At 40.3% G+C, this 26,787-nt stretch overlaps 2 protein-coding genes across 2 annotated transcripts in view; both read left to right on the forward strand.

Moving 5' to 3' along the window:
- Nucleotides 1-1,102: 1,102 nt before the first annotated feature.
- On the forward strand, nucleotides 1,103-7,908 carry LOC133337029 (uncharacterized). The gene is made up of 3 exons (XM_061545294.1): nucleotides 1,103-3,601; nucleotides 3,671-7,223; nucleotides 7,679-7,908. The coding sequence occupies exons 1-3, from the start codon at nucleotides 1,103-1,105 to the stop codon at nucleotides 7,891-7,893; spliced, it is 6,267 nt and encodes a 2,088-aa protein (XP_061401278.1). The 3' UTR covers nucleotides 7,894-7,908.
- A 1,809-nt stretch (nucleotides 7,909-9,717) lies between these two features.
- LOC133337053 (sorbin and SH3 domain-containing protein 1) overlaps nucleotides 9,718-26,787 on the forward strand; it is a 31,677-nt gene continuing 14,607 nt past the window's right edge. Inside the window, exons 1-9 of the mRNA XM_061545317.1 lie at nucleotides 9,718-9,851; nucleotides 11,878-11,940; nucleotides 18,111-18,500; nucleotides 19,553-19,651; nucleotides 19,965-20,104; nucleotides 20,247-20,319; nucleotides 22,945-22,977; nucleotides 24,970-25,117; nucleotides 25,188-25,308. Coding sequence (XP_061401301.1) covers nucleotides 11,898-11,940; nucleotides 18,111-18,500; nucleotides 19,553-19,651; nucleotides 19,965-20,104; nucleotides 20,247-20,319; nucleotides 22,945-22,977; nucleotides 24,970-25,117; nucleotides 25,188-25,308 — 1,047 coding nt within the window. The 5' untranslated portion in view covers nucleotides 9,718-9,851; nucleotides 11,878-11,897. The remainder of the gene's footprint in view (nucleotides 9,852-11,877; nucleotides 11,941-18,110; nucleotides 18,501-19,552; nucleotides 19,652-19,964; nucleotides 20,105-20,246; nucleotides 20,320-22,944; nucleotides 22,978-24,969; nucleotides 25,118-25,187; nucleotides 25,309-26,787) is intronic.

The following is a 26,787-nucleotide window of genomic DNA, read 5'->3' on the forward strand; positions in this document are numbered from 1 at the left end:
GTTTTTTTCCCATACGCGACACATACACGGCCAACTCGCTTCTGGATATCTACAGAATATGTGACATTTCCAAATTATGGCCTATTTAGATCAATTTGCCGTTACTTAATGACGGCTCACACACACACACACACTTCTATAACGTCAGTCACCATATAATGGCACATCACAGGAATGGAAAAACTGGCAAATGCCAACTGAGTGGAGCAGTGGTTGGCTTTTGTTTTGTCTTTTCCTATTGTTGGTTCTCTGCTTTGTATATGTTTTTGTTGTTGTTGTGGGTCATTAGGGAAAATCCAAAATACGCAATTATGAAATGGTTCGTGTGTTGAAATACTGTTCGGCGATTTTCTCATTTCCCAGAGAAAACTGTTAGTTGTTTATGTATGTATGTATATGTACTCTTATATGTATTAATCTGTAGGGGTACATGTGAGTGTGTTCATTCTTAAAAAATCGTGTCACAATTGTGGTCGCGCGCGTCTTCTTCTTACAGACATATATCGAACAGAAACAACAACACGTTCATTGTAAAAAAAAAACAAAACAAAATCGCCAAAGAAGCGAATATATATCTTTCGCCGGTCGGACGCGGTCTGGGACTGAGTTTGATGATCACGGCGCAAGTGAGCGCCATTTCAGTTGATCAAAGTCGAATGAGACGAACGATACGGCAATAACGCAGCGCACTTCCCTATCATAAAGAGGAAACACGAAACAAACGCACCCACATACCGAGTTTGTTGACAACTGAGCAAATATTCGGTTTCCTTATTGAACATACACGACAGCCCACATTCATTGCGGTCAACGGAGCGCCACCATCGACCCAGCTAATCATCTGAAAGTGTCATCCTTTTTTGTGTTTTACTTAATAATTTCCCTCCCAAGAAAACACTTGTGGACGCCGGACGTACTTATGCAACCAGAGCCAATCGACAAATAAATTCCACGCACGAACAACAGTACAGCCACCCGCTCCGACACCTATATGCCTTCACTGCGTCTTCAATCCATTGCAGAGAGTGGACGGAACGTCATTGAGGTAAACGAATCGAGAAGCATTTGGGGCGAAGTGAAGAAAGAGTCGTGAAAAAGAAGGATGCCAAACTATCGCCAGAAGAATCGCAATCGTAATAAAAATAAAAATAAGAATCGAAACAGACAACAGCAGCAGCCGCAACAACAACTGCAACTACAAGGAGATCAACACTCGGAAGCATCATCTGGCACCAACATTGCCGGCCACAACGACGTCACCCCTGCCCGCATTTCGCCCGTAGCTGATTCATCACTACCGCAGACAAGTGTACCCCTTAGGATTGTCCACAAAACTGGCGACAATCCCAAAGAGACCGACATCTCTGACGAAGTGTCTGCCGACCGCCTTTCAACTACTGAAGAACACAGCGTCATTGCATGTGACACAGTTCCACTCGAACCGGCAAAGACAACGTGCAACCAAAGCCCATCGCCGCAATGTAAAAGTAAAAGTGATCGGAATATGGGTAAAGAAAAGTCAAAGCCTATTAAAAATCAGGAGGATCGGACTCGGGATACGCATACACAGAACCCGTCGACACCACCAGTCACGCCCCGACAGCAGGCCAAGGTTATCGTTCATCGCGTTATTTGCGAAGATGTGAATGGCGATGACAAAACAGTGGTGGCATTAAAAAGTGAAAGTAAACAAGGTGACAAAAACCCCGCTGCTGAGAGTGCCATTGAAACAAACAGTGAAAGTAAAGGGGAACCGAATGAAGTGACAAAGCACCAAGTAAAGGTGATTGTGCACAAAATCCATTTGGAAGACAGTGACAACGACAATGAAAAACGGACTAGTTTGGCCGCCCTATCTCCGGTACACATAGAAGAAGTGGGCGATGAATCCCTAACCGATCTAGAGGAACTCCGATCTCCGGTTGTCAGTGAAGTAGACTCTGCCGCGGAATGTGATGATGGCGATTCATTGTCAGACTTAGAAGCAGTGGCCGCCAAAGCAACCCCAGCCTCACAACGCGAGAAACGTAAACAAAAACGCCTGGCATTAGAAAGTCACTTCTTGCCCCAAATGCTCAGCCCACGATTTCTCGACAGCATTTCCGAAGAGAACAGCGATCTAAGTGAGTGTGGCGATAATCCCCTGTCTAGGTCGGCATCCGCCGAAAGTGCAGTCAGCAATACAAATGACACACATAAATCACAAAAGCTCAATGCCAAATTCCCCAAAAGTTCCCTGGACTTCAGTAAACCCCACAAACCCACACTAACACTTAACACCCCATCGAATCGCAGTGCGATACGCGAGGAACCCGCAGCCGTTGCCGTGGAAGCTCGCATTCAGGAGGCCCCCGACGCCGACGAGAGCTGTACAACTTTAAGAAGTTTCCTATCGCCCCAATCTGAGTTGGCCGAAATGGTCTTCATTAACTCAGCCTCCAGCAGCATGTCCGATTTAAATGACCTTGATCAAATTGATCGTGTCTCCCTTCATTCGACACATTCGTCGATAGCATTCGATCTGGATACAGACGCTAAAGATCTCATAAACAAACCTGGCACCACAAACAACGAATTGACATCATCACCGCCAACAGCAATGGCAGCAGTAGAAGCGACGGCTGAGTCGCTCACGAACCTCACAAACAATAACAGTCAGTTTGTAAACAACGATTCTCGGATAACGCCACCGTCGTCATCACCTGTCATTCAGCAACAGAATATATCGAGTGGCGCACGAGCGTCGAGAGATCAGCCAACAGCATTGTCAGGTCTCTTCTCTTGCAGTTCCGGCCAGCAGAGACTCGCAGACATCGACGATGCTCTGCGCCTCTTGTCAGATGCTCAGGCAAGACTGCTCGAAACTAGTTGCGATTCGGTAAATACAAGTAGTAGTGTTAGTAGTTTACGTGCGGATAAAATTGTGAAACAACCACAAGAGGTTCTAACGGAAAACGGTCAAAATATGAATACGGTCCGCGACATAATTAATTCGGACACCACGAAAACGGCAGATACAAACGGTAATAATAATGATAACATCAACAGAAACCTTAGCGCCCTGAATGACGATGTTTTAGTGAATCGATGTTGTCCTACTGACAGTCCATCTAAACCAATGCGAGCTTCACCGCCTCCTCCCCCAATACCACCCCCACCGAAATCCCTCGACCTCGAACAAGATCCTTTACCACTACTCGTGCAAAATGTCGAGAATCACAATGGTCGACAACCAGTTCCACCAGCACAATTTGTATCCAACCGAAGCTGTTATCTCCAGTCCCTACCCACCCCAAACACATCCTCACTGGCCCGCCAAGAGTCCTTGGATTCACATTGCTCCGACAGCACCACATTCAGCCAATGCACAGCCATAAATGTTGGACTAACCCAGAGCACATCGTCTGATCAAGCCTCCTCCTCAATTTCAGATCTCAAGTTCAAAACACTTGCAAGTGAATATCAAGAGCAGCCAGATCCTGGTTCAGCAGATCCCAAAAAACTTCGCCTGTTATGCGCCGAAACTTTGGCTGCCCTTCCGTACGGTGGTGAAGTCTTGGAAGAGTTGGCGACTTTGGCCCAGCACATTGGGGAAGTGAAGGCAGTCAACGTTGTAAAGAATCACCAAAACACCGCCAGCAACAACGCAGATACACCCTTAACTGACCAGAGCAGCGAAATGCCATATCCCCCACCGAAACTACCGCACATAGATGATTTACGCCTGTCTCTGAACCAAAGCACTTCCAATGCTCCTCGGCGGCCACCTTCTCCTAACAAACACCCGGACTCATGGGTTGGGGTCCCCACGTCTTTCGATCCCAAAGTTTTAGTCTGCTTGTCGCCTTCCCAACAGTCCTACATTGAGAAGCAACAGCAGATATTCACAACATCGAAAACTACAACAACCACTAGCAAAGAATTGCAACAGCATCCCGACCAGCTACTCGATGCCCACCAGAAATTCGTGGAGCGCCGCGGCTACCACGAATTCACCAAGGAGCAGCTGAATGCACTAGAGCAGGAGAAATTGGCCGAACAGCAGTTACTTCAAACTGCAGCCATGATGAAGAAATTACGTAAAAGTCTAACACCGCCCCCACCTCAAATTCCACCGCCTCCAGTGCCTGCCAAGAGTAGTGAAACGGCCACAAAAGCACAGAATCTATCGAAACGATCAATAACGGCAACGTCCAGTATGACCACAAATACCAGCAATGTTTGTACCAGTGACGTCACCACTGCCACCGCTGCTCCCCTAATAGCAGATAGAACAGCCAGCAGTACTCGCTGTGAGGAAGAAGAGAACAAGCATCGTCTCTTATCTATAATAAAAGATACGAACGAATCTCACCAATCGCCTCTCAGCGAGCAACAACAGCAACAAAAGCCAACATCAGAGACAACAACACAGCAGCCATCATCTTCATCATCGTTTGAAAATAACTCAAGGCAAACAACAAGTAATGACCAGCAACAACATCAACAATCGGCAACACCTCAGCAATCGAAACCGTCCACGTTCATCGTTCCAATAACATTAACTAACGGATCTTCGGACAAGTCACACAATTTTCCTCGGTCCTCTTCAGGTAATATGCAAAGTGTCGAATCGAGTCTGGGTGAAATGTTTCCCACGCTGGGGTCCTCCAACATTTTCGACAAGGAGCACAAGCGTTTCTCGAACATTGAGTCGTCCGCGAGTCAACCCATGACGGAGGACGTGCAACCCAAACGCTACTCAAGCATAGAAACGCATTCTTTTGAAAGCCAGAAACGGATTGAAAATGGCCAGGTCGTCGTTGATTATAGCAATTCAAAGCATGACAAGCAGAGTTTCGGCGATGAAGCCACACCGGCAGACATCAAGGCCAAGTTCCCCACAACAGCACCGCTCTTGTCGGGAAGTTTTTCGAATTTGCAACAGGCGAAACCAGATGACCACGAAATTATGTCAGCTTTAAAATTAAACAATAATTCTTCGGCAACATTGAACAATAGAAGTGCCTCGGCGTCGGCCACCGACACCACTACAGTGACACACAGCCACGAAAATTCCACTCACAATTGTCAGAGAGATGAAGTGGATTTCGTAAAGAAACAGCCAAACGAAGAGCAAGAAAAAGCAAAACAGAAACATATTGCTTCCGAACGAATGACGGCGCTGCAAAGGGGCATCGAAGATTCTTATGAGGAATTTAGGCAACGTGCCAAGGAAGCTGCTGCCACCACCGCAACCTCCGCGCCCAACGCCACTGTACTACCCACAGCAGCACAAACAACCTCGGACGGCGTGAGTACGAATGACCACGGCACTATTTCGTCATCGACCGCTTCGCCCAGCGCGAATGCCAAACAAGTATTCCAACATGACCATGAAAAACTATTCAAAGAATTCGATGACCTATCGAAACAACTTCATAGGGAGCTGGAGACCAGTAAAACTCAAAGGGAACAAAAGGAACGCTCGGCTTCTCTCTTTGATCTCAACCGTGTCCAGTTGCGACATAAGGAACAAATCGAAGAGTTCAATAAGCTGCGCCACGATCATATGTCCGAACTGGAAAAGGAAATAGAACGATCGATGAAGTCGCGTCAGTTGCGAATGAGCAGTGTCGACCGCAGTGGCTATTGTTCGGACACAAGTAATTCGCGCTCTTATCAAATTCCCATACAGGTGGAGAACGGTTACAATTACCAGGCAACGAATCGGAATATGGCGACTGGAGCTCCACCAGTACCGCAACCACCAATAACTTATCAGATCCCTATACAGACCGACAATAGCAGTGGCGACGACTCGCGATTCCGCAGAGCCGAGTCAATGTTCAACTTGAATGATGAGGGTCGCAAGACCCATACCCATATCGTCAATCAGCGGGCCACCGACGACGATTGGTCTAAATATGCCAGCGACTTGGGATCGTCGGAGAACATTACGCGCCCCTTCGCTCGGGAGGTGGAAATTTGCTATCAGCGCCGACCGGGCGGCATTAGGGCACCACGTTTGACAGCTTCAACCAGCGACTTATCGTACAATTCACACTCCTACGATCAATACAATGCCTACAATGTTCGAAGGTCTCACGCTCCGATGCTAAATAAAGCTCCACAGCAAAGTCGTCCCCACTACGGTAGCTGCTATTCGATGATCGAGAGAGACCCCAACCCGAAGTACATCAGCACTACAACGCGGCGCGGCACTTCTCCAGCCCCACAGCCATCCGGATTCCACCCCATTGAGGTGAGTGTCAGCGAGGAGCAAATGCGCCAGAGAAGGGCTTCCTTGCCGCGGGAATTGCACGAACAACAGCTGAAGTACATTGCCAGCAAGGAGGAAGAGTTGCGTATGGAATTTGAACGCCTGCAGAAGGAGCGCCAACGTCTATTGGAAGAGGTTAACAGAGCACAAACCATGCCAATGCCACAACCATCGCCGCGACAACATCGCGAATCTTATCGCTGTGTTCCGAAATTACCCACACTCACGGAGGATGAGGTTTTCCGCCAGCAGATGGCCGAAGAGTGGCTTAATAAAGTGGCCGAACGTGAGAAGCGCCGCCTGCAGAACATAATCAAAATATCCAAGGTGCATGAAGAAGAATCGTCGGAACACAGAGCAGCGCAAAAGAATTTGGGCGATGAGTTCTTGAACCGGGTGAAGGAGAGACGGACAAAGTTGTCGATGCCGGCCGACAGTGATTGGGAGTCTGGTGCCGAATCGCACCCCAACAACGCAGCCCAGTCCAGTGAAACGGAAGATGTGCCACCGGTTAAAATACTCGAGGGCAACCACGAGGCGAATCTCCGCAGTTTGCCGCGACATTTGCGTGAATTCGCGAAATTCTCGAACCATCAACGTGACGAGATCGAGGGCGGTCACCGCGAGCAACACCAAGAAGAGGAGCGTATACAGGAGACGACTGACAACTCGATTAGTAAGGCTTTCAAGCAATCGACCATGGTGAAGACCGTAAAAAGTGTGAGGGCTCCGATGCTGCCTCCCGAAAACGGCGGTCACGGTGAGTCCATACATTCATCAACTGAGACAAATGTCCACAAAGCTTGCGCAATCTCATGTAACACCAACGCTAATAACAATACTCGTAACACTGACGACACTGATACTCAAACAGATTCATTTATTTCTCTTGGTGTTGGTAGCATCCTGGGCTCCGCTGTGTTAATAGGTTTGTCCGCATGGACTGCTTGGAGGAGATTCACCTGACCTGCTGCCAAGCAAGCCTGAATTTGCGTACAGCACTGCACATTTATCTGTCCGTATCCTATGATTAAGTACTTCATGAGGTGTCGTCGCCACCACCGGATCCACCCTCTCATCCAACCATCCCCCAACTACCCCATCTACCTAAGTATGTGAATGCATAACATGTATGTAAGTGTGGCCATCACATCACAGGTGTGAGTATTCCATCACATTTGGCATCTGGCATATCCCAATACCTCCCACACTCCCCCACTACAATCATCGTCACCACAGTAAAAAGTGTTCGTGAATTCACTCATTCTTCTACTCATCTCAGTCCACACACTCTATGTCAAAGTCTTCCTTCCACTTCCTCTTCTTCTTGTTGTTGTTCTACCTCTTTTGAGCATTTTTATTCTGTTTTGATTGTTTGTTTTTGTTTTTTTAATGGCGGTCACACAACTTCTCTAGAGGAAGCCGAAGATGATATGCGCTGCTGTGAAGTCTCAACTACATCCGATCCACCAACATTTGATTCTCTCGCCAATGCTCTTGCACCCGACACGGACCCAAGCCTGTGTCCTAACACCTTCGAAGAGATGTTTGCCAAATCTCCGTTCCACGGCCGCATTTTAGAAGAGTTTGATAATTATTGGCGCAACTTTCAAAATGCAGGGAATATTTGAAAATCAGAAAGCTCCCGTCCAAGCGGCTCCACGAATGAACCTAAATGACATACAGCTCGAACCACAACTGCTACCACAAAAAAGTTCTGCACTCATTGACCAGTGATCCCTCACGATCACTGTCCTTACACCCTCAGCCTGAATAATCACAATACACTGATAAAAGCTGCCTCGTTAACGTCTTTGCTCTCCTCCGAGGTTCACCTCCTTTCATTGGGCACACGTGGACTCCCACCGGTCTATGCCCTTGCTCTCTCTCTCCCCCCCTCTTCTTCTCTGTATGATTAACATAAGTTGCCTTAATGTCTGTTTCTTCTTTTAACGAATTACTTTAACTAAACTTACGTTACAACTACATAAACATACCTACTGAAATGTGTAAAAATGTATAAACAATAACATTAATCCGATTGTATTTAAGAGTTTGCTCACCAAATAAAACACAAATTAACAAAGATTTCCTCCTGAAAAAAAGAAAACCAAAGCAATGGAAACCAAAACCAAAAACAAAAAAATATTTATTTAACCCTATAATTAGAAATTCAGTTTTTTGTGTATGCGCGCAACCAGCAATTGACCGAACGATCGAAGGACAAGCTAACGAACGAACTACCGACCGACCGAACGAACGAACGAACATTTATATTGTCTAATAAATCTGTTGAAATTGTTACCAAATTAGTTAATAAAAACATGACAAATCAAATGTAGTTTTGTTCTAACCAAGATAATAATGCAATGCTAATTTCGTATATTTTTATGCGTTATACTTTGATTCATTTTTGAGTGCGTGTGAGTGTGTGAGTGCGTTTGACAAAACAATGGCTTGCATGATGATGCCATTGGATACTGGCTAAACTCCTATAAATATGTAAATGTCCGAGTTCGAGATAGATCTTCAATTCTTTTCCATTGTCGAAAATTATGCAGATCTAGTCGCTCACCCATTCGCTTGTGCGAGGACCCACTGTCAACAATTATTTAGCATCTAGTTGAGTATTTTGAATCTAGTAAGAAACGAAGGAAATCGTGACATCACCATTTCGTTTTTATTATCGGGCTACACCAATAGATTTTGTGTTTTTTTTTTTAATTTTAGAAAGTCAACGATGAGATCAGATTTAGCTAATGAACAGTTTATATTTGAACTAGCGACTATGATGCACAGGTAGAAACCCGGATATTCTATTGCCATGTTATTTCATTCCAAGCTAATTTAGCAAAGTAACCGCGGAGAACTGTTGAAGTCTGCTGAGGCCGGAGGAGGCCTAGAAGGTTCAAAATTGAATGATGAATTCATATGAAATAATGCACAAAAGGTAAAAGTCAATAACCCTGGAGTTTGTATATACATAAATGGCAGATGTTTGTATACAAAGATGTAGTGTTTGGTTAGAAAATATATTAAAACACCCTTTTGGGAATATGACGAAGATCGTTGAGTCGCGTACTCTGTGAGGTATCTTTTACATTTTATATGGTACACAGCTTCCAAGAACAATGAACAAATAAGGAGATGTTGTTAGAAAATTCGCGGAACGTGATTCCAGTAGTAGTCTTATGGTATGACCATTTAAGCAGATCAAAGTAGACGAACCCTACCTCGTACCTCAAATTACATGAGACACATAAAACAAGTATATATCCATATGTATATATATATATATATATATATATATTTCACCTGTTGATGGTGGTATTTTGAATTTTCTATATTTTTTTTTTAATTCGCTTAATAGTTGTCAAATTGCGTAGAGCTAAAGGTAATTTGCCGCTACACAACAACAACGGTTGCCCCGATTTTGAAAAGCCTGCAGCGGATCCAGAGTTGGTCAAGCGATCTCGCAAACAGACTCGCTTCATACTGCCTGCAAATCGACGTAGCTGGTCGGAAAGCGATTTGCTGCAAGAAATCGACCAAGAATTGAAGCTGGCCAAAGGTTTTCTATTTCGAGATGGTGGGTGAGAAAATCTTTTGAAATACCCTTTACATTCCTTCCGTATGATTGCATGGATAAAATTCAACCCTGCCCTCCTTCTAGATTAACTTATAAAATAACCGAATCAAAATTAAAAAAAAAATAGCGCTGAATTGGCTTCTTGTCCTATCCATTCTACACCCCACACATTTTCTTCAAAAAATTCCAAAATGTCTAAATCATTACTGACTACATACCTACAAAAGCGGGTATTACACACACGCCAATTAAACAATGCAAAATGTTTATTATTCATCGAAGTTCACAACGAATTTTTTCGCATATATATATATATAATTTACAACAATGCGAGGGAACGCAACCATCTCCGCAACCGAGCAAAGAATCGAAATAAACAAATACAATTTCAGCACATATGAACACACCGAACAACTGCCAAAATCAACACGAATCTCTTCGTCAACCATTTGGGGCAGTGGGTAAAATATATGTATATATATAAATGAATTGATAGGTACGTGGGTGGTTTAGAGGTGGTTGCTGCTATAATGCTAACCGAGGACAAAGTGTATGGTTGTCTCAAGTGTTCCCCAACGTTGGAATCGCTATCTGCCCCTTCCAAACAAAAGCAGAGATCCGAAGCTATGACAATTGATACAATCCGGTACTAATGGAAGTTATAACTGGAAATAGCTATTATTATTATCGGTCTGCGATAGAGGTGTTACAACTATATGATATTAAATGTAATGAGGATCCGATGTGTTCCAGCATTATTTCATATATAATAAATTCTGTACTTTTTAAGTGATTATTTATACTCTTTCGAGTCGAACTTAATGATTGAAGTTTTAATGATTGAAGCCTGGCTTTCCTTTTCATTGCAAAACTTCGACCCTTAAGCTCGATTCGAAAGAGTATAAATAATCACATTTTTTACATTTTCAATATATTTTGACACAAAATTTAGATATCAGCTGTTATTGATGGATGACAAAGTAGAGCTTCTCTTTGATCTCAAAAACCTTCAAGAAACCAACAACAACATAATAATTAGAAATCTCCAAGTACATATGTATAAGCAAAGAAAGAAGATATTAAAATGATGTACAGTCAACGCCCGATATAACGTGGGGTCTATCTATATCTACCTCAATTACACCCACGTCATTGTAGACCAGATTTTAGTATATGTGGTTCTGGTTGGTATTTCGGGACCGGTATACCTTATTTAATAAGCCATTACCTGTATTTAAACACAAAATGAATTCCAGAACATACCCGATAATTCCATGTGTTTGTACTGTGGTAGTGCGATGGGTGTATAGTACGTTTTCAACATTACGACATCCCATCGCTGGCCCACTCACATCTCCATTGTTTACATAAGATTTTCCTTCTGGTTCTCTTTCGCTCGTTCTTTCTTGCCATTGTTCTGTTTGTATTCATCTTATCTCGGTGGAAAGATTATGGGTCTGATCGTCGAATGAGAAAGCCTCCCATCGCACAGCAATGTTTGCTCACATCTCGTTGCGAACGAACAGTGAGAGAAGCTGCTAAACGCTATTGGGGTTGTGGCGGTGGGGGCGCAGATGCTGATGCCGATGATCATAATGATGATTTTAGTGGTTGGTGGTGGGATGAACATAATTTTCTTGAACAGTTTCAAAACAAAAGTTCTCAGACCAACAAGTTGACTTTCGGACGTAAAGGCGTACAGATTGTTCTCGGATTGCTTGTTTTTTAAATCAAATTCGCGCGTTGTGTTCTGTTCCGATCGTGTGCAGTAGTCGGTGTAACGAAATATGGGACAGGGTTAGTTAAAACTATACAGACTGGCATCCACCATTTGTCAAAACCGATGGACACCAACAACAAGTGCATACTGACGTGAAAAGTTTTGCATGGATGGATGGATCACAACACCGATTCGGTGAAGATGGGAATTCACGTTCACCTTTCACGAAAACTTTGTGTCAATGAAAACAAGTTTGTTATTCGAATGACAAATTGAATGCCTCTTTGTTTTTGAACATTTTTACAGAAAAGGCCCAGTCTCCCAGCATGTTTACGCCAAAATTCAAGGCGAAGGCTCCCTCCGGATCAGGTAAATAGAAAAGCTGCATTATCCATCAGTCTGGCGGCTGCCACAACAGCAGCAGCATCCCCTGCGAATGCTGACAACCTGTTGTTTGGTGGTTCGAATGCCACTTTCATACTTGTGTCCATTTGTGGTTCTTCCCATTCGCGTCCCATAAACATAATTTAACATGACATTTTGGAAAACTGTTGGGTTTTGGTGACAAATTTGTTTACACGTGTTCGTCTGTGGTTTAACGAAACTCGACAGTTTGTCGGGTTCATGCAATTGAGTTCCCCCTCGTCGCCGCCATACGTCAATTAGTTACAGCTCTTTTGACTGTGCAATGAATGCACGCAATTTAGCTGTGCCGCTTCGCCCATAATTCGGTCCATGTTGGGCAATTCTTGCGATGGTGAGGTTTGGGATAGGGTAAATGAATTGTGTTGGCCTCTATTTTTATTTTTATCGTTTTTTGCTATTAATTTTCCATTGTTTTTTTTTCTTTTTTTAATCGTTTTCAGAACATATTCATTCCATATGAAAATGTTCTACCTTCCTCCATCCCCCGAATTTCTAGTTTGTTTATTGTCTTCAATATATTCAATATTTTGCTTCTGGTGTTAGTGTGTTTGTGTTATTAAAAAAATACAATGTTTGGTCATTATGATGCTATCGTTGGCTTTATGTTCTTCTGATGTTTTCTATTCTAAAATTATCTTCTTGTTGTGGGTGATTACGATATTCGACCTTAACCGATTCCGTTGATGTTTTCTCTATTATTATTATCGGCTACACATATCCATGGTAAGAATTAAATTTGTAGAATTCGGTATATATAGCAATCATCGAGCATGTTGTCGTCATCATCGTGGAACTACATAAATCGGAGGTGCCATAAATCTGACCGAGTGATTAGATCATTTATTAAACAAAGACAGCGTCATCACTGTTTATGACAGTTCGGTGGAGAATTCAAAACGAAACGATAAAAACATGCCTCTCTCCCTTCCCTCTCGCCCATTTGAATGCTTCATCTAACGAGTATGGGAAGCAAATGATATTTGCAAAATGACTTACTGTTTCCCAATTCGAATAACATTATTTCATGGAAGCTCTATGTAAACATTGTATTTGAATTTGATTCGAAATTGGCACATTACAGACCAAACATCATCTGGTGAACAATTGAAAATATTTTTTGAACAAATTCCATAAGAAAGATATGTAATGGAGTTGCACCGAACCTGCAAAGTATACAAAAATTAATATTCGTACGAATGATTAATACCACAAATATTAACCATACGCTGGAGGCTATTTCAGCACAGTGTGTTTTGTTTTTGTGCCTAGGTTTGTAACATGCAAAAAGAAACGAGATATACATAATCTTAAGAATATGGAGAGAATCGATTTCTGAGTAAATGTATGCATGTCCGCCCGTCTGACTGTCTTTCAGTCCAATTGTAAACAATAATAAATTGGATAAATTTTGGGACAGCTTATTTATTTGGCCAAAAATTGGTTCAGATTTAGATATAACCGTCATATATCGTTTCGTCCAAATAGTGCACCACAGTCTGAGTGTTTGTCCGATTGAAGCACAAATTTGTACAGCGTATCATATTGAGGCTACAAAAGGGTGAGTAAAGATTTGTCCAAATCAGCCCAGATTTAGACATAGTTTGATGTTTTGAACGGTTGGCATGAAATGTCTATGCCTATATACGACCAAAATCTTAATAGAATGACCTGGATTTAAATCGTTATATTTTTTACTGTACCTTACAAATACAGACTTAGGCGCATCTACAGCATGTATCCAAAGAGGTGAAGAGTCGTTTTGTAACAGGTGCCACATAACGGCATCACTCCCCTTTCGGTATGTTGTAATTTATCTTGCTGTAATTCGCCATTTAGGGTTCCCAATGGGCGAATGCAATCCATGAAGTGGTCGCTTCGTTATATGTGTATACCTCGTATTCGATTCCAATTCAAATCTTTTGACCCGTTTGATTTCAGTACAGAATACAAAACAAAGCTTCTGTCTTTTGCTTAATCCAAGCCAATATGTTTTGCCTTTACGAGACTCTCATTGTTGGGAACACACCTTGTCCACACCTTAAGTTGCAAGCGAATGGTCACACATCCAATCAGTTCGCTTCGTTTGGGGTTCGCCTTTTCGCTAAATAAAAAATAACAATTCGGTCAAATTAATTTGCTTGCAACGGAGCTGTAGCTGGAAGTGGCAAACGGGGCGAAACCAAACTTTCCGATTGATTTGATTCTTAATGATACGCGGGCGCTTCCATAATACACTCAAAATAAAAAGATCAACGATTGGAAGATTAAAAGATGATAACTCGTAAACTGCTTCAATAAATGCGTCGAAACCTATGAACCCTTACAAGTCGTCCTTACCTTTCAGACCTTTAGAATGTCAAGCATATGGGCATTTCCGCCAAAAGGTAATCCAAAGTCGGAGAATTTGTTTCTTTAATTATTCTGAAATACATGAAGTAACGCCAAAAAATATAAAGAAAGACCACATTTGTCATTTTTTCTTCTTGTTCTTAGCATAAATACAAATTTAATGACTATAAATTCAGACACTACCGAAATAAAAACTGCAAAATCAACAATGTCGCGTGAGTTACGTCCCTGAGTGACCAAGAAAATTCCTTCGAAAATAAAGAATATGCCAAATTTTGAAATTTTGAAAGTGCAATAATAATGCTTGACATATCTTATTCATGTAAAGATTATTAAAAGTTCAAAATATTCACACAATTCGCAGAGTTTCCCCATTATTAGCAATGAAAAACCGGAGGCGGTCAATTTTTTAACACTGATAGTACTTCTAAAGTTCTACAAAAAGGCATTACGGGAGAATTGTAAAAAAAATAATTGTTTTCAATTTATTTAAGATTTAAAATTTGATTTTGCATCTGAAAGTCGAGTAAGTGACTGCAGAAGTGACCATTTGTTCGAGAATAACTCATATATGTTTTATGATTTGGCCAAGCGAATTATGTTGGCTACATATGACGTATTCGGCACGAATCACAGAGCTTTGCACAAACGCTCTGTTTAAGAATCCTCTAGATCTGCAAGTTTTACTGTTTCCATTAAAAATTCAAACAGTCTTTCAAATTGATCCAAATCCAATAAATATTTGGGTGCTGCTTATAGATCGAACCGATTCCCATTTCATGACTTTTATGTCTGTTTCAAATACATAACATATTAATATGAGCAAATGGCCAACCCGCTTCATGTCACAAAATGGTCAAAAAGTAGACCATATTGGGGCGAAAAGTTAACCCAGAGCTACTCCATATAGAGAGTTACCGTCCACACCAGCCCGACTAACGGGCATTTATAAATCAAAAGGATTTTTTGCAAAGACACCTGGGATTTAATAATCCATACTTCAATGAGCACATTGTTGATGGTGTCGATGTGTAGAGAACCTCAGTGGCCTCAGCATTGAGGACTACTTTGAATCTTTTTTCCAGAATTGTTGATCGTCAATCCTACGGTTTTCATTTTCTTTCCCTGGTGTGTTGGATCAACTAAAGATTATTTTTTCGGGTGTATAGCATGATACAAATGCTTTCTAAAGACCGGAAGTTAATATAATTATTCACTTTAGATTGCATTGTGATATCACTGACAGAATAACAATACCAACAACAACGACAACAAGAACAACAACATGAAAAAACATAAAACAGGGCGAAGCAACGACAACATCAGTCATCATTTTGTCTCAATCGCATCGACAGAAGCTTCTCTTTTATTGAAAACAGTCGAATCGGTTCGGTTCAGTTCGTTTCAATTCAAATCGAATTGAAATTCAATTGGATTGAATTCCGATAAATGCGTTTTGAGCAACTGTCAAATGTGTTGGTTTAGTTTGAATAGTTCCCCATCACACACATACCAACATCCATTCACGGTGGATTTGGGGGTGGAAGTTGGGCTGGTTAGGTAAGTTCATTGTTTGGCTCAAACTTAACAATAACAAAAAAAGAACGTTGGTTGGACGTGTTCGCATAAGAACGGAATTCACAGCGGTTGGGTGTGCTGACTTAGTTGTGTCCGCTGCTCAGCTGCTATTGTCTACGACGTCGGCGACGTTTTAAAAAACAAGCCCGTTTTAATTTTCTGTCGATGATTGTTATTGGCATTGTTATGGTCCCATTAGGGGCTCACTGTCTCGCGGTATGGTTGGCTGCTTGGTTGTGTGCACTGGACTAGAATAGCACAACACCAAACCGCTGCCATGCGTAAAGTATTTGTGGCATGTTCGAAAGTTCAGTTGTTACTCAACACTTACGAAGTCAGCAGCTCCGATACGGAAATCGGTCGGGACTCAAACATTTGTTAAATAAAAAGCGTACTCATCTAAAGGATACGAAGCGGACACCAAGTGAGCCAATTTGTTGTGTTAAAAACGTCCTACAGTGCACCCGTAGTGATTGGCACAAGTTAAAACTAACTAAAAGGTCCACGGGGGGAATCAGACAAATATACCTCCAAAATCCACACATTTTCTACGAATTAACCACTTCTGTTCGGCATTGTGTTTTACAGTTTCTTTTTTCGCCTCCTCCACTGTGTGTTGTCACATTCGTACTATTCGAACTGATAAATCGTTGGCATTGTTGTTGTGTTTCAGTTATTATTTTGATAATTAAATTCCACATACCTGTACGATTGCTTTCAATGGCGTCGCTGATTATCGCTTATAAATGCTGACGACAACATTTAAAGAACAAGTTCCAGATAAATCGTGAAGCCGTTTTTGAATATATGTACTACCGTTTGATGTGGCAATCTGTTCTGTTCTGACAGAATACCAAATCCAATTCAAGTTTTCTATACCGAATAGTGATTAAGTGCATCGATAACCGACTAAATGTGGCAAGGGGTATGTATAGTGGGTAGCCTCTGGGCCCAGTGATTTGTTGTTACTTTCGAATTTAGCAAGGAGTGATGGTTTTAGTCGCAAGGCACATGGACAGACCAAAACGGAGTGTGAAAACAGTCCCTTGTGACAATCCCAGTTACTTTGGGAATATTTGTAAAGATTTTCGTAAGGAACTCCGAGGTTACCGTCAGACCACGAAAACCAAAAAAAAAAGAAAGAGAACCAAAAATTCAACAACTGGAACTTGGTAGATCAGAAACTCTTTATAAGAGGCGAATGTTTCTGTGGAATATGGCCAAGTCTTTACATCAAACTGTATACAAATTGAGTCTTAGTGTTCAGAACGTCGTCAAATCCAGCGAATTTCTTCTTCGTAATCTTCAATTACATTCCATATTTGTCAAATAAATCCTCAAAGAGGAGATAAATGCGACAAAAATTTCTTATGTACATGCCGTTTAAATACATTTTCAAAATACTAGAGTTGTTTCATCAAGGTTGCGATTTCGCTAGGTTCTGTAGACCGTTGATTGCCGCACATTAAGAATTGGTCCACTAACACTCGATGCTGTACTGGTAGCTGTTATTCAAAGCAAAAACCTATGTCAGAAGCATTTCCGGTGACCGTGATAGCTTTCTTTCTCTCCCCAAAAAAATTGGTATAAATAAAAAATGAAAGATCCGCAGTTACTGTGTGAACGCTCCTCAATTTCAATCACCGCACTTATTTCTTGCCCAATTACAAAAAAGGAAAATGGATTTACCGCCCCCCGCCCACAACAGACAAACGCTAGCCATTGGCGGAACATTTCAATTAAAAAAGAAACCTTTTCGCTAGCCAACGAAGAAGTAAGAACAAAAACAAGAACAACAACAGTGTCGTGACTCATCCGCCACCAGCGCCACCGAACGTCATGATCATCATTGCCAACGTTGTTGTAGTGGTTCGATCTTTTTTGTTTTCGTTTTTTTTATTCTTCTTCGTTATTTTCATGTTGTTTTTAAATATTCATTTTGTTGAAAGATTGCCAAATGTTTTTCTCTTTCTTGGCATAAACGGGGAGCGTCGCTGCCGTGCTGCTGTCTCTTCTCTTGAATTTGTCACCTTTCTTTCAAACGTTTACAGATGTTATGGGATATCGGGTATAAATCGTCATTGTCATTGGTCATTTTAACTTGTTCCATCCACTTTTAAGTCGTTGTTGTTGTCCTTCTTCTTAACTGGTCCTCAACTATCATCCTTTAATATCTATATATTTAGGCATTTGGTCACCCAAAAATCAAACACCATCATCTTCGACCTCGAATTTGAGCGACATCAAATCAACACCACCAACGCCTCCACCGCCAGCGGTGTCGGCATCCTCTGTGATTTGGACACCACAGCAATCGCCCCAACTGGGCCGCAAAGAATATCGACCTGTACGTTTTGAATCGCCAACTCCGCGCAGAAGAGCACAGTCAACATCATCGCAATCGCCACTGCCACCATGGAATAACATCGGCAAATACAACCAAACCACCGATGTTCACACCCCTAACAGCTGCACAAACTTGAGTACACCACCATCGACCATTGTATCCGAACAAGATTCGTCGGAATTTGTTCCTTTCGGTGACCGTTCGGCCAGTGTATCGGATAAAATCAGAAGTAAATTCCATTCGAAATAAATGTCATTCAATTGCAATTTTCAGCCGGGTCAAGGTAGAGATAAAACCATTTATTTTGCGCATGGCCTTAGCTATTTTTTACCATTAATATAAATAGATGATTGATTTTCATTTATAATACACAGTGTTACATATTTGAAATTATGCAAAAACTGCTTGTATTTGACCTTGAACGCCAAAAATATATATGTATGTATAAAGTTTCGATTATATTGAAATACGAAAATTGAAATCATCTATGTACCAGGATATTAAGCTGTTATAATTCAAAACGATATTTCCGCGCATTGAATTGTTTCGATTTAAGCGAAAACACATACAAATTAACCCTTTGTGGCCCAATGTTGCCCACAGGCAACAAAATGTTTTAGAGCTAATATTTAATATACTGCTAGTAGATATATATTCTTTGGATTGCATGCGTCAAGGCCTGTTTATGGACGACACATATCACAAGAAAAGTGTAAAAAATTCAAATTTTTGGTAAAGTTATGAGCTTTTTAATATGGAGAAGAGGGCAAAAATATGTACAGTACTAATTTGTGTATACAGTCCAAATTATTTAAATCGCTTATTATTTGAAATATACGAACTCTGCCGTCAGAATTATTTTTGATTCTTGTAAAACAGAATATAGAGAATAACTTTAAATAATTTTTTCGTAGATTTTGCATTTGGGTTTCTTGATATTGGGCTTTTATTTTTCAGAAAGAATGTACTGTATTTCCCGAATGCAAGGATGTAGCGATGTCAAAATTTGTCCATATCCTATCTAGAATAGTTGCATAAAATCTGTGAACAGAAAATTGTTCTATGATTACGGAAAAAATTCGGGGCTCAAAGGGTTAAAGTCTTCGTCTGAATAGCTCCTACAATCATAGAAGCGAGGAACTGTGTTTTATGCATAGAAATTCACATTTAGTGGCTATAACTATTTGACCTTGCCATATCAAATAATACCTAGGACCCGGCGGAAAATCTGACATTTTCATAGCATAGCTTCATTACATGTAATTTTCATTTCACGATTAGCGTTCGAAAGATCTGCATCTGCTACGGAACTGTACAGACGTTCGCAGAACAAACACGCCGGCGATAAAGCACGTCCTTTCTGCCGACCCAATGAAGTCAGTAAGTATTTAGAGAGCAATCACTTACCTAATGTTGTATTACTGAAAGGGGAATCTCGACTATTGATACCGAATGTGAAGTAAGACCCTCGCCACACGGACGGATCAGTAACCCATCCTACACCCCAACCCCAATATCCTTAGGAATATATTTTATACAAGTCCCCATGTCTAACTACTTGTAATGTGCATGCCCACAACAAATTGGTGGTCTACTAAACTCTAACACTGAGCCCGATTTGTGTGAAACGAAGTGGGCTCCTTGTTTTTGTCCACTTGTCGACACAGCACTAATGTTTTAAGGCCTCTTACAGTTTTTAATGTTAAGCACGAATACATGAGTGAACCGGAAACTGATAACGAGCGTCCACGAAAAATGGCACAATTGGGCAGACGTCAATACGATGGCATCGGGCCTACAACAACAGATGGCATGCCCATCATCCTGAGATCGGTAATTGAAAACAAACACCCACAGCATGCCCCAATGGCGTGTGCTTTACATGAAATGACCAATAACAATAAAGAGTGTGTTTTCTCTCTCTCTCTCTATCTCTCTCCCGCTCCCACAATTCTTCATGTCCACCGTTGCACAGGAGGTGAAGGAGCCGCATCAGCACGAATGGTACAAACGTCTGTATCAGACCATCCACAAGCAGAAGCATGGCGGTAATTAAGCAAAATCACTGTTGTTTCTTTTGCAATATTTTTGGAAAATACTATATAGGCTATTTTCGGGAAAAGGAGTAGCTAGACCAAAGACTCTATACCACATTTATGCATGCATAAATCTTCTCTCTCATTGAAATGAATTATATGTTGTTGCAGCCGCTAAAGTCCTTCCCTTTACCTTTATGTCAACCGCGGATGTCAAATTGATTGTCGATTTGACACAAAATCTCACACTTTCCAGACGTTTGCGTCTGTATTTTGTGGGAACTTCGAACTGCAACGTTGAATTTTTTGAGCTCAGTCTCCGATTACAGAATCATCATCAGTCGTACGCATACGCATTGCGTTTGAATTGTTCTAGGCCCATTGACAGTAATTGTGAATATCTAGAACTTTATTTGCCAACTGCCTAACATACATATGGGAAATTACAGAATTCTTTTAAAATTCCATTAAAAAAATTTTGAAAAAATTTTTTGCGAGCACATTTATGATTTTTGGTACATAAGTTAAGAAAAATATGCTGATTCGGAATCTGTTCGCGTTCACAAATTCGGAAGCTGCGCACAAAAGTTACAGCGGTTTTAAATCTTGTATTTTAAATACAAATTAAATGAATTCCTATTCGTTGTAATTCGCGAATTTCTTCACAAATGCTTAAACACCATTGTTGTCTTTGCATACTAGTCAAATCACACTGAAATACGGTTTAATAGTCGCGAAAAACAAATAGAAACATGAAGATATCGGAAAATAAAATAATTTTTGAATTAAAACAATTTTTTTTTTTTTTTTTGAATTTTCGATTTTTTAGTATGGTTAAGAGGATACGGTTTTGCCTTAATCTTCTAAAATATACGACGCATTCTTCTGCAAATTATTTTAGATGATTGTTAAATATCGACAGATTCATCTGATAAGAGTTTCGACGTCATTAATGGCTAAATATATTGCACTTACAATACATAAAAATGATCAATATTGAAAAGCTTGCAATTCGCGAATTAGTTGAAATCAGTTAATGTGCATGCGATTTTCGTATAAACCGAATCAATGTCTTTCAATAATTATTAATTTTTCGATGTTTAATTTAGCGGTCAAAGTGTGCCACTCGATGCACTTTACTATGCAAAAACCCTAAAAATGGCTAAAAATCACGCAACGTGCATACGATTTTTATGCGCATCCGATTTTAGTAATCTCCTATGAAAATACGCAAAAGGACACCTACTTTAAAAGGATCGGTTAAGAACTGCCTCCGCAATCAATTTTGGATAAAATACGCATATTATTCGCGTATCGATGTATTTTTGACCTATTTCCACACAGATTCGCGAATTTGACAATACAAGCATAAATGCATGTAAAATTAATTCGAAGAAAACCGCGATTATTTACGCAAATTTGTCAAAATAAGTTTTTGCAGTTTTTCCCACATTCAAGGTACCTATATCCGCCGTTTTATTGAGTGGAATTGAACATGGATGCGCCCATTAGATCCGGCACGTAAAAAAACTAAAATCACGCGGGGTTCCACGGAATTTGAATGGACTTTCTAAATTTTAGACTCAAAAAATATGTTTTTTATAAAAATGTACGCACTAAATTTTCATCTTTGGAACCCAATTGCAAAGAAGCTACAGTGAGCACAACCTATAATTAGTTTAATCTATTATCTGGATGCGCATCCTAATTATAAGAAAAATTCAAAAAACACCGAAAATCCGGCTTCAAAATGTCAGCATCCATTTTGGGTGGATGCAGTGATTATATCGAAAAATCATACATTAGAACCATATTGTCCATGGGGTATTCTGCAACTTAGTCACTGATCACATGTGCGTGCGTTGTGTAGTTTAGCCACAAATCGGGAACGAACACAAAAAAACTCGTTGGCTTCAACACATTTTCACCCATTTTTTTACATTACCACCATCACAGCTTCCACGCAACATATTATTTATTACCAATATTTCAAGATTTTGACAAGAACACTTCATTTTATAGAGTTGAATTTAAATTATATGCAATATGTTCATATTTCGCGAGTTATAACCTGCAAACCTCAGCTTCAAGGAATTTAAAAGATTTTTGTAATTTCCCACATGTATATTTTTGTGGTGTAGAGTCGGGTGTCCTCAAACAAAATAGCATTTTACATTACATTTACACCGTGAATGCACAGAGACATGGATGTGGCCTAATATTTCGCTCCTGCCCTAATTAGACGCTTGATCTCGTTGTCAGGACTATTCACATCTGTCGCTAAGACGACACGATTCATTACGTCTGATTGGCTCTGTGCACCAACTGTCCGCCCGTTTTCTCTTTTAGTTGGAGATTATGTTTTTCTTTACATTTTTCTTTTTCGGCTTTCTTTATTTGCTCGATCGGTCGACTGCGTTGACTTTGCTGTGGCTGCTGCTTTTGTTTCTCGTTTGTTGCACATCTGCTGTCATCTGGGCGACACCGACTCCTTGACCTGTGTATGTACGTGCGTTTGTTCGTATACGTTCTGTTCATCTATTAATTATACAAACTGCGGATGTTCGACATAAACACATGTGTGTGTGTGTGTCATGCAATGATGACACACATTCGTGAATACAACTATATCTACAGACGACTATGTGATCCGCTACAAATATCCAAGAGGTGAATCGCAAATATGATTAAATTTGGACGAGACACAAGTTGTCTTACACAGATCAATATACATACATATACATGTGCATATATATTATTATGTCAGTTTAGGTGTATTGTGTGCATATGCATGCATGTACATGTAGTTGTGGTATGCTTATATACATGTATTTGATTCGATTTGTTGTAAAAGCTGGCCTACCATTCCGTAACTTGGCTATCATGTGGCATTTTCGAAAGTAAAATGGCATTCCCATAATCGTCTAAGCTACCGAATGGAATGGGTGATCAATTGTCCGTAGAAAATGCCTACATACCACAAACACAACGTTCAATACACATGTCTCTATGTGCGTAGTTGTTTACGTTATTATACTCTCTGTATGTAAGGTGTTCCAGAATAACAGTTACGCTTTAATGCTTACTAACCCGATATAATATAACAATTGCAAAAGCTTTTTAACTAACACTAGAACCTGATTATGGACCACGCAGCTATGTGACACTGGCAAATGATTGTGAACCACTGGCTGTGTTCCTGTAATGCTGCTATGCTCACCCATACACGTAACAACTAAAGGTGGGAACACATATAAGGATTTCAAACATGGCATGTTAGGTGGGCATTGTTCAATGGAGATCGGTTTTAGATCGATTTTAGAACGGTTTTAGAAATCAATTTTGACTCTGATATTCATGTATAAATTGGCATTTCGTACGATGCCACCATAACTTGTCATGTCGAAGTCCTCGTATGTGTTTCCCCCTTAATAAAGGTTTTGGGTAAACCGACATCTTAAATTTTTTCCAAAAAGATTGTGCTCGGTTATTATATTTTTTCATTACCGGTTCATAACTTAACAAGTATAATTATTACAAGGTAGGTTATAGCTACCAACCGGTTAAATTTTCTTCTCAAACTCGTACGAAATTCAATACATTTGCGCACGCATTTGAATGAAAAATTAATAAAAATTTCACAATTTATAAGAAAAATTGAATATGATGAATGAAAAGCTGTAGAAGATCATTTTGTTTTCTACTTAATTCAATGCATATTTCTTCTCATTCGGTTGTAATTAGCGTATTCGGAAAGAAACAAATGCGAGATAAACCAAAATATAAAAAATGTATCAAAAAAGCCCGTAGTGAAATCCGTCCTTAGGTATATGTCCCCATCTTCCCTCAAATCAAGGAAACCAAGTTACGCAGCTACCCTCCAAATCAAGGAGAACAAATGTGAAACAAACACAACTACTTTTTGCGTGTATTTATTTTATATCATCTCAAGATATCCAGCCTTGTGTTTGTGTTCCGTGCCTCCATCCACCGACATAACCAGAGGGTGGTAATGTTTATATATACATATAATTAATAAAATATAATCAGTTGCCGACATATCTATTAATGATGCCTATTCAATCAAATTTAAAAAAAATATATATTGCATATTTTATGTTGTTGTCACTTAAGGCAACTTTACTCCGTTTTATTTGCACTAATTGTGTTGCAAACATGACATCTAACATACGCAGAAATATTTCTTCACTGGCATTCGCATCACATGGTACACGCCTAGATTTCGTTACACATATACATACATATGGACCTTTATTTCGCACCCTCACTCTAATATTACAGAGGCATTTAACAACACATACATATATGCTTCTGTGTAGAACGTCTGAAATGTATTTGTCTCCAAATGAATAACTACTCGTAGTTGTCGCTAAGATTGATTGATCTGCACATTGCACGTAACTAACAAACATGTAAATGGACATTCAACTAATTGCAATAATCGGGTAGTAATGGTACTCACGTTGACGATAATTGAGCTCACAAAATGTTCTACGCTTTTAATCCATCACTTGAATGCATCAAAATTGAAATCGTTGCACGACTTGCTGTGGCAGGCACAGCTCCAGTGCATGTTGAACTCTCCAGCAGACATCACAGCATGTGTGAATAATATTCCTTTTGTTCTCGTTCGATTGACAGGTCGTGGCCAAACCAAACCGAATGGTTATCAGTCTGAACCAGAGCCCTCTTATGACTCTGATTATTCGGTCATTAAATATCGTCCTGTGAACCCCCAACGGCTGCAATCGGTTTCGTCTGCATTGAATGTACGCAGTAGTAACGACAAGTAAGTAGTATCTGTGGGATCGGACATCGAGCCTGAGTCATGATAAATTGTTTCTCGATCTTATTTTCAGGTTATACGGCACACTGCCCAATCCTGTAAAATCAGGGCAGAACACGTACAAAAATCAGCCAGGGCGTATTGAAGATTACGTCACTGGTCATTCGTCCATATCCGAAAAAGAAACGAAAGAAGTAAGTGCTGTAATATATCCGACACACCACACCCTACCTATGTCCTTCACCCATCAGCATCATACATTGCCAGTTCATGTACCATCTGCCATATCACGATGTCCTTCATGCATCGGCTTAGCATCACTACTTGCTTCTGCTACACTAACGCACACAAACACATAACATATATCATGGCAAATATTAATATTATCAGATTAGTTGTCAAAATGCATACTTGTAGGTGTGTTCATTTTAATATTTCCACTACAAATGAAAATAAAGGGCGATTTTTAAGAGCTATGGAAAAGACAAAAGAAAACATAGCATTCAGAAAATGCAATTTGGCATACTCTCATAAAGTGCATCTTCGGTCAACATTCCAAGAGCCCATTCACCAAAAATTCTCCGATGAATTGTTGTACATGCTTCCGAATGTCCGATTTGGGCCAAATATGCACCGTTTTGTTGTATGATTTGTTAAAGGTAACTTCATAATGCCTCTCTCATACATACCAATTTTATATCATTAAAGAAATTTTGCAAGAAAAAGATTATAATCGCTCGGTGCCAAGGTCGGACTGTATGGCGGATGCATTAAAACTTCCCAACCAAACTCCCGAAATGTATGGCGAGTCACTGAAGATGTGTGTGGCCTAGCGTTGTCCAGGTGGAACACGACACCTCCCCTGTTGGTCAATTCTGGCCGTTTCTTGTCATTTGCTATCTTCAAACGGTCCAGTTGCTGACAGTAGAGATCAGAATTTAGCGTTTGGCCATATGGAAATAACTCATAATAAATAATCGGCTTCCAGTCCCACCAAATGCATAGCAGAACCTTCCTGGCCGTTAGTCCTGCTTTGACCACCGTTTGAGGTGCTTTACCGCTCTTTTGCCACGATCGTTTTCGCGCTGAGGTATCGGTATATATATATATATATATATATATATGTATATATAATTTGTTCGGAATTTGGAAATTTTGTCAGACCTAGTCATTTTGATGGATTAAAATTTAGATGGAGTTTACTGAATAGAGTTTATCAGTAAGAAATTTTTGAATAAATGAACACACTAGAAAATATTATTTTCGCCACATATAAGTTAAGTCAGATAAAACAGTTGTTTTTCTACTAATTCGCTCCGATGTAGCTCATTATTGCATCATGACACACGCTCACCTATCTCTGATCCAGTCCCAATTTATCCCATTTTGGGATTTTATTGAATGAATTCCCTTTGCATTATCCTTTCGTTTTGCGTACCTTTTAGTTTCGTTAAAAAAGGTTTTTTTTCATTTTCATACCGTTAATGAACCGCAATTGTTTTATTCCAACTTTTCTAGTGGTGGGACGAAGTAATGGACATCTTTAATGTGGTATGAGTTCAAAATTTTCGCTTACTTTACTATTTAATTAAGCATGAAACTAAACCTGTCTCTCTATTCACGAAATCATATTTATGTTTTACTACTGCCATTTACATTTTCTATATCTTAAA

This window comes from Musca vetustissima, unplaced genomic scaffold, assembly GCF_032173495.1.
Source record: "Musca vetustissima isolate MV318-11 ecotype Yass unplaced genomic scaffold, APGP_CSIRO_Mvet_v1 utg6013, whole genome shotgun sequence".
NCBI lineage: Eukaryota > Metazoa > Arthropoda > Insecta > Diptera > Muscidae > Musca > Musca vetustissima.

What these genes read in the sequence shown, in the direction of transcription:
- LOC133337029 (XM_061545294.1), top strand. Translation starts at nt 1,103, where the DNA reads ATGCCAAACTATCGCCAGAAGAATCGCAATCGTAATAAAAATAAAAAT. An exon ending in AGCACATTGGGGAAGTGAAG is followed by an intron (nt 3,602 to 3,670) that starts GCAGTCAACGTT and finishes TTAACTGACCAG; the next exon opens with AGCAGCGAAATGCCATATCC. An exon ending in GACTGCTTGGAGGAGATTCA is followed by an intron (nt 7,224 to 7,678) that starts CCTGACCTGCTG and finishes CAACTTCTCTAG; the next exon opens with AGGAAGCCGAAGATGATATG.